The sequence below is a fragment of the Micropterus dolomieu genome, unplaced genomic scaffold, assembly GCF_021292245.1.
Source record: "Micropterus dolomieu isolate WLL.071019.BEF.003 ecotype Adirondacks unplaced genomic scaffold, ASM2129224v1 contig_13779, whole genome shotgun sequence".
Classification (NCBI taxonomy): Eukaryota; Metazoa; Chordata; class Actinopteri; order Centrarchiformes; family Centrarchidae; genus Micropterus; species Micropterus dolomieu.
The window spans coordinates 3,762-13,151 of NW_025742765.1; the positions used below are offsets into that span (position 1 = coordinate 3,762).

Consider the following 9,390-nt stretch of genomic DNA (forward strand, 5'->3'; position numbering starts at 1 on the left):
CCAACAACTGGAGCAACAACAACACCTGCTCCAACAACTGAGGCAACAACAACACCTGATCCAACAACTGAAGAAACAACGACACCTGATCCAACAACTGGAGCAACAACAACACCTGCTCCAACAACTGAGGCAACAACAACACCTGATCCAACAACTGAAGAAACAACGACACCTGATCCAACAACTGGAGCAACAACAACACCTGCTCCAACAACTGAGGCAACAACAACACCTGATCCAACAACTGAAGCAACAACGACACCTGATCCAACAACTGAAGCAACCACGACACCTGCTCCAACGACACCTGATCCGACAACTGAGGCAACAACGACACCTGCCCCGACAACTGAAGCAACAACGACACCTGCTCCGACAACTGAGTCAACCACGACACCTGCTCCAACAACTGAAGCAACCACAACACCTGCTCCAACAACTGAAGCAACCACAACACCTGCTCCGACAACAACTGAAGCAAAAACACCTGCTCCGACAACAACTGAAGCAACAACACCTGCTCCAACAACTGAGGCAACAACAACACCTGCTCCAACAACTGAGGCAACAACGACACCTGCTCCAACAACTGAGGCAACAACGACACCTACTCCGACAACTGAGGCAACAACGACACCTGCCCCGACAACAACTGAGGCAACGACACCTGCTCCAACAACTGAGGAAACAACGACACCTGCCCCGACAACAACTGAAGCAACAACGACACCTGCCCCAACAACAACTGAGTCAACGACACCTGCTCCAACAACTGAGGAAACAACGACACCTGCCCCGACAACAACTGAAGCAACAATGACACCTGCTCCAACAACTGAGGCAACAACGACACCTGCTCCAACAACTAAAGGAACCACCACCATGATGATGTTCAGATCTGTTCAAAGCACATTTACAAGTGACTTGAACAATCAATCATCTGCAGCATTTAGAGATCGAGTTTCAATGATAAAGACACAGGTAAGTTAAACTCTTAGAATAAAATCTTTTGTTACAATTACTGAACTTTTTCAACAGAGCTCAAGCCCCCATTCAGAGAACTGAAAGGTTATGGTAACGATTTAAAATACAGCTAATACTCATATTACTTTATTTTTGTATCTTTCTAGGTTTGTATATTTCTAGGTGTTAATTTTTTTCAAATGTTTTTTTTCCAGTAAGTAACCAGTATTTACAAAAATGGTAGAATTTACTCTATTGTTCCCTATAGTCTTGTTTCTAAGTAAATTGTTTATTAAAACTTCATTCAGACAGCAGAATTAGATTAGAGCTAAGTTTCATAAAGTATCAATAACCTTCAAAAATAAGCATTAAGGCATGCTTAACTTCAATACTTGTACTGTATACAATAAAACATACAGTACGTAGAATTGAAACACAGCTAGTGAATGGTCAATTCCCCAAGCAGAAATTCGCCACATAGAAAGGAATCGCATACCAGTTGAAAAAATGTGCACACTGCCCAGAAATACACGTGAAGACACTTAATGTTACTGCAAAAAATTTATAGGTCATCTATTATTTTTTTAATCCTGTGGTGGTTCTCATCATTAGTTTTCCTCCTGTCTGTCGGTCTCCTGGACACAGTTATATTTATGCACTAAAGAAAGTACAGAAAACAAAATAAAAAGAAAAAACTGTAAAATAAGGAAATATAATGATAAACTGGAATATTTGCATTTCCTGATGAAAATACAGGTACATAAGTGCTGCTGCTGCTGCAGAATAATAATAGTAATTATTACATGAAATAAAGAGCGAAGATAACTAAACTACACCTCCAGCTCACTGTACAACTTAGGCAAACATATATGTGAAATGTGTTGAAGTACGATTTGTTTTCTGTTTCTGCAGCTTGAACCTGTGTTCCACACGGCTTTCCCTTCCTCCTTCTTGTCCTTGGACGTGGTGTCATTCAGGTAATTTGTTAAGACTTATCATGTTAAATTTTAAGAGTAGTGACCAAAATGTGATATTTCAAAGATATTTTGTTTCTCCATCTGCAGAAATGGATCAGTCATCAATGACGTGAACCTTCTCTTTGCAAGCACATCTGTTCCTAATAATTTTGAGATTGGGAGGGTTTTTGTCAATGATAGTTTAAACTTCACTGGCTTCGACATTGAAAGGAGCTCAATCAAAGTGAATGGCACCCTATATTCTGATCTACCTGCTCCCACATCTGAGGCAACAACGACACCTGCTCCAACAACTGAGGCAACAACGACACCTGCTCCAACAACTGAGTCAACAACGACACCTGCTCCAACAACTGAGGCAACAACGACACCTGCTCCAACAACTGAGGCAATAACAACACCTGCTCCAACAACTGAGGCAACAACACCCACCCCGACAACCGAAGCAACAACGACACCCTCCCCGACAACCGAAGCAACAACGACACCTGCTCCAACAACTGAGGCAACAACGACACCTACTCCAACAACTGAGGCAGCAATGACACCTGCTCCAACAACTGAAGCAACAACACCTGCTCCGACAACTGAGGCAACAACAACACCTGCTCCAACAACTGAGGCAACAACGACACCTGCTCCAACAACTGAAGCAACAACAACTGCTCCGACAACTGAGGCAACAACAACACCTGCTCCAACAACTGAGGCAACAACGACACCTGCCCCAACAACAACTGAGGCAACGACACCTGCTCCAACAACTGAGGAAACAACACGTGCTCCGACAACAATTGCAAAAACAACAACCCGTGCTCCGACAACAATTGCAAAAACAACAACCCGTGCTCCGACAACTACAAAAAAAACAACACGTGCTCCGACAAAAACTACAAAAAAAACAACACGTGCTCCGACAACAACAGCAAAAAAAACAACACGTGCTCCGACAACAGCAAAAACAACAACACGTGCTCCGACAACTGCAAAAACAACACCTGATCCAACAACTGAAGAAACGATACCTGCTCCAACAACTGAAGCAACAACACCTGCTCCAACAACTGAGTCAACAACGACACCTGATCCAACAACTGAAGCAACCACGACACCTGCTCCAACAATTGAAGCAACAACACCTGCTCCGACAACAACTGAAGCAACAACACCTGCTCCGACAACAACTGAAGCAACAACACCTGCTCCAACAACAACTGAAGCAACAACACCTGCTCCAACAACTGAGGCAACAACAACACCTGCTCCGACAACTGAGGCAACAACGACACCTGCTCCGACAACTGAGGCAACAACGACACCTGCCCCAACAACAACTGAGGCAACGACACCTGCTCCAACAACTGAGGAAACAACGACACCTACCCCGACAACAACTGAAGCAACAACGACACCTGCTCCGACAACTGAGGCAACAACGACACCTGCCCCAACAACAACTGAGGCAACGACACCTGCTCCAACAACTGAGGAAACAACGACACCTACCCCGACAACAACTGAAGCAACAACGACACCTGCTCCAACAACTGAGGCAACAACGACACCTGCCCCAACAACAACTGAGTCAACGACACCTGCTCCAACAACTGAGGAAACAACGACACCTGCCCCAACAACAACTGAGTCAACGACACCTGCTCCAACAACTGAGGAAACAACGACACCTACCCCGACAACAACTGAAGCAACAACGACACCTGCTCCAACAACTGAGGCAACAACGACACCTGCCCCAACAACAACTGAGTCAACGACACCTGCTCCAACAACTGAGGCAACAACGACACCTGATCCAACAACTGAAGAAACAACACCTGCTCCAACAACTGAGGCAACAACAACACCTGATCCAACAACTGAAGAAACGATACCTGCTCCAACAACTGAAGCAACAACGACACCTGCTCCAACAACTGAGGCAACGACAACTGCCCCAACAATAACTGAGGCAACGACACCTGCTCCAACAACTGAGGAAACAACACGTGCTCCGACAACAATTGCAAAAACAACAACCCGTGCTCCGACAACAATTGCAAAAACAACAACCCGTGCTCCGACAACTACAAAAAAAACAACACGTGCTCCGACAAAAACTACAAAAAAAACAACACGTGCTCCGACAAAAACTACAAAAAAAACAACACGTGCTCCGACAACAACAGCAAAAAAAACAACACGTGCTCCGACAACTGCAAAAACAACAACGCGTGCTCCGACAACTGCAAAAACAACAACGCGTGCTCCAACGACACCTGCTCCAACAACTGAGTCAACAACGACACCTGAACCGACAACAACTACTGAGGCAACCACGACACCTGCCCCGACAACAACTACTGAGGCAACCACGACACCTGAACCGACAACAACTACTGAGGCAACCACGACACCTGCCCCGACAACAACTACTGAGGCAACCACGACACCTGAACCGACAACAACTACTGAGGCAACCACGACACCTGCCCCGACAACAACTACTGAGGCAACCACGACACCTGAACCGACAACAACTACTGAGGCAACCACGACACCTGCCCCGACAACAACTACTGAGGCAACCACGACACCTGCCCCGACAACAACTACTGACCCATAGGAAAAATGTGTTGCTCATCTGTTGTTCAATCTCATCTCTTGAGATCAATTTGAGCTTCTCATATTCATATCATTCTGTGATCATTTGTTTCTGAGTTACTTCTCCTAAGGGTCCCTTAGGAGCAAGACATAAGCTAAAAAAGAGACAAGACACCAGTAAGACAAAGGAGGTTAAATTGAGAAAACCATTTGAGCAATACTTGAGAAGTGGGATAAACAGCAGAGATCTCATAATTGTATACCCCTGATCTCAATTATGTCTTGGTTATTTGAAGGAGAATTAAAGAGAATAACATGAGATGAATCTGAGACTTTTATGAGACAAATCTGAGATTTAGGAGCCTCATGAAAAGTATGGTGGCCTGGAGGTGCAAACCAACATGAAAAGATAACAGGGTTTGGTTAGAATGTTAACTATAGTAAGGCACACTTGTACCAACTCAACTCACTCCTCAGATGTAGGTGCTAGAGTTTGGGGACATCACTAGTACAGTACAGTACAACACTTCCAAATTGTAAAAATAAAACACTGACTAGCACATGGAACAATAATGTTTGGCTCACACACACATGAAAAGTACGGTGGCCTGGAGGTGCAAACTAACATTACAAAATCTGAAACACTTTCACAGAGCTTGAGACCAATTTAAATTTTAGAAAACATTTTTACATATCATAAAACAAATGACATTACCATAACACATTTACAAGTCCCGAAACAAATTTAAATTTCAGAAAACAAATGACCAAGAACACACTTTTACAAACACCAAGACAAATTTACAAATATCAACAACCAGAAAGGGAATGTACCAACTCCGAGGTTGAACCAGAGGTGAATGGGAGCAGCCAATAGGAGTTGTCGTTGATGGTGTTCATTCTGACCCGATCGGTGCCGTTGCCGGCAGTAGACTACCGTATGTGAATTTGCCATGGTCATTACCGGTCTGGCGGTCCCGTTGCCTACTACTACTAACTATATTAACATATTACCATGAAAATGAATAATAAAAGAAAAAAAATAAAAGAAGGGGTAGAGAGAGAGAGAGATAGCGGTCCACATAGGACAGGCTATATCAGTGGCCTACTCCTTGGAGCCTGCTCTGGCCCTACATTTGTTCACAAAGGCTTTCTTGAGCTTGGCCTCCTCAATTGGTTCCCAGTCCGGTAGAGTTGCACATCTCAGAACATAAGCTGTAAGACAAGAGCATTAAAATCTGTCATGAGTAATTTGACAAAAAAAATTACCACATAGACCATATACAACTGCACTTCAGGTTAAAAGGAAATAACACCGTGAGACGTCCATTTCAGTTCAGAGAATTGCGAATCAGCAAGTAAGATTTTTTGGCCAATCATGAATATAAATAAAACAACAGTATTATCCTTAAAGGTGCTATAAAGTGATACTGGATAAAACTTCATTTCTGGTTTTAAACTTCTATTCTGACAGTTTAGTCAGACAACTCTGAAATTAGAACAAATAATTTATAAGCATTGCAAGCTGAAGCACAGCATCCTTGAGCATGGATGCAGCAGGTTTGGCATCAGGCTCTGACTCAGTAATTTGTTCCCTGAATGATCTGCTTTGCAAGACATTACAGGGAATGAAGCAGACCCCCTGCAGGGGATCATGAAGACAGAGCTCAAAGGTGGATGCTGGGGAGAAGGTGGGTTTGCAAAACCTAATCAGTCCCTCCAGGATTTCGCGATCGCAACTATTAACGCAATTTCAACAAATCCCTGTGAATTCAGTGCGATTTGCAACTTTGACCAATCATTGCGATCTCCTGCAAAGGGCGTTGTCATACGTCAGCAAACTCACTTCCTTGTTTTGTTCAGAAGACGCCGCAGACATGTATGTGTGCTACCAATGTCTCACTTTTGCCTACAAAATAACAGCAAAAGGCGGTGAAAAACAGTATCCAGGGGGCTATTGCACAAAAGTAGAATTTAACAAATCCAGGATAACTGAAAAAGCGAGGCTTGACCAAGTCTAGTATGTGCATCTTGGCTTGGTCACAACTTTAAATAGTAATAGTGCTTAACTGAACATCAATTATGCACCTATTGTATTTTAATACAGGCTTATAACAATAAGATAAAACAACTGCTGAGTGAACAGAAAAGGCCCCAGGATTAATAAATCCTGGCTTTTAGCCTGGTCTGGAGCAGGCTAGCTGCACGGAATAAATCTCCATGGTAACTAAGGTGCCTCTGCTTTTGTGCAAACAAGTCAAGACTAAATTCATCCAGCTTAATCCCTTATCCTAGTTTTGTTCAATACCCCCTCAGGTGTTCTTTACGAAAGCGGGGGTAAACTGTTTTGAAAGATGTGCAATATAGTTGTCAAACATAAACAGAAATCGACAATTAAAAAACACTTTGCCACGACTAAATATACACGGAGAATTCATTAGTTGTCAGTTATAATCATCAAAATTAAAAGAAATAAAACACTTGATATATATATCAGTCTGTGTGGAATGAATGTATAAATTATACATAAGTTTCACTTTTTGAATGGAATTACTGATATAAATTAAATTTTTGATGATATTCTAATTATATGACCAGCACCTGTATATCACAATAAAGGAAAGTGAAAAATACAAAAAGCATAATATGAGCACTTTAGGTAAAAATCTATCTACCTTTGCAGTTTTAACCTATAAAAAAAATTGCAACTTTCATCACAACTTTTTAGAAAACCTGCCACAATATTAGGCATTTTAGCCCGCAACAATCACAAAAAAAGCCCGCAAAATCCTGGAGGGCTAATGGGTGACAGCAGCAGCAAGATGTATGCAGCAGCAAGGCAGCAGAGCAGGAAGTAGCAACGGCAGCAGAAGCATAGCCAGGGATGAGAAGGTAAGCTTGGGGGGGTTTAAATAGCCCGCCCTATTTGGATGAGGAGGGCATGTGACTGATCAGCTGATCAGCATGGGCGCAGCTTGAGTTGTCTGCCAGAAGTAGTTTCGCAGACTTTGCATCAATCATTGCTACACTGTCATGATTGGATATAATCATTCCCACTATCGTGGCCTAAAAACACACAGAGCCTAATTTTGAAAAAACTTACTTAGGATTCCATCAACTTTTTTACGGTCAAGGACCTGCTTTCCTTCCTTTCCTGAGGGGTTGTTGCCAGGGCGACCAAAGGGCACTGCATTTTGACACTCCTCAACAGTGAAGAAATGATCAAAAAGTGCATGAAACAGACGCATGCAATTTGGTTTTGATGCGTGATTCATGGCAGCCAGGCGGAATGATGAGATGAATATGCCGCTCCCAGGAAACAGCTCCTGCTGGCCTGATGGTGAAGCTGGGCTGCCACAATTTCTCTCTCCAATTAAGTCGCAGAGAGTCTGAAGCTCTCTGACCTGGCCTGGATCTGAAAGGGAAAAATAGTACAAACAATACAGGAGTGAGAAAATACCAAGCTACTCTTTAAAATGGTTAAAGAGCTTTAAATGGCAGGCAAGTTTATTTTTGAACATAATTAAAACATGCCTAGATAACCTTGCATAGGCTACAACACCACAAGAAAAAAAAATATTTAGAGAGAGACACTTTGGAATATGTCTGTGGGAGGTATATAGAATGAACACTTGAGGGATCATTAATAAAACCAAGGCTTGACAAACAAACCATAATAAAAAAATAAAAAACTTAATTCTTGTCACAAGAAAACAGTTCCTTTTCGTTTTTTTTTCGTCATTTTTTGTCAAGCCTTGATTATATTGATTACAGCTGATGTCCTGTGTAATTCTAAACATCTATCTTCCAATGATGTATACCTGAGTATTCCCCTTTTCCACACCTGATGGTTATTGCACTTATGGGACCAATAGATACATATACAGTAGCTTGTTCGTGTGGTGTCATGTCTTTCTACATGGCCTGAAGAATGCCTATGTAAGGCCAAACATAGGCATGTTTTAATATGTCCCAAGACTTAAGTAGCCCACCATTAACTAGTGTGTCCCCTACAAAGGCTTTACTTGGGTGGCCCGTCCAAGAAGATGAAACAAGAACTCAAAACTAATACTGCTGCACTTAATTTATATTAATATTGAGGAAAAAGGAGTGAAAATGGATTTTACTTTATTGTACCAGTTCAGATTAATTTGATCACCTTTAGCCCATTTACGCACTTTCATTAAACTATCACAATAACAATTAATATAATGAATTGTTGTGCTGTTAAATTATGTTCATACTATAATATATTATTGCTATAATTTAATTGTTAAATGTTATTTCTAATTTGCTAACAATATCAAGGATTACGTGCAATAAATAAGCTTAGTTTATAAACCTTCCCATACCATTTATACTTTTTAACACCACAACCCACTTTTCTGCCTTTTTTCTAGGATAGTTCAAACAGTGTTATGTGTTCAAGGCCCATTCACTAATATAGGTACAGAACAATTACATCACGAATGAATTAGCGATTAGAAATTACTTGCCTATTCTCGAGATGACTTCATCGATCCTTCTCTTTTCCTGTAGGATTCTTTCAAACTCCCCCTTACAATCCTGACATGGTGTCCATGCATTTTCTTGCTGCCTAGCTGCATGGCCTCCACCAGGTGATGGACCAGAGGTGTGGAGGCTGTACGGTGATGGGCTGGGTGTATGGCCTCCACCAGGTGATGGACCAGAGGTGTTGAGGTCGTACGGTGATGGGCTGGGTGTATGGCCTCCACCAGGTGATGGACCAGAGGTGTTGAGGTCATACAGTGATGGGCTGGGTGTATGGCCTCCACCAGGTGATGGACCAGAGGTGTTGAGGTCATACAGTGATGGGCTGGGTGTA

General features: G+C 42.3%; 1 protein-coding gene across 1 annotated transcript; it reads left to right on the forward strand.

The window, feature by feature from the left end:
- Positions 1–798: 798 nt before the first annotated feature.
- On the forward strand, positions 799–9,223 carry LOC123966595 (mucin-5AC-like; the record flags this gene model as incomplete). The annotated part of the gene is made up of 4 exons (XM_046042737.1): positions 799–984; positions 1,879–1,943; positions 2,031–2,301; positions 9,146–9,223. Coding segments are annotated over exons 1-4 (579 nt in total), but the record flags the coding sequence as incomplete, so codon positions are not given.
- Positions 9,224–9,390: the final 167 nt, after the last annotated feature.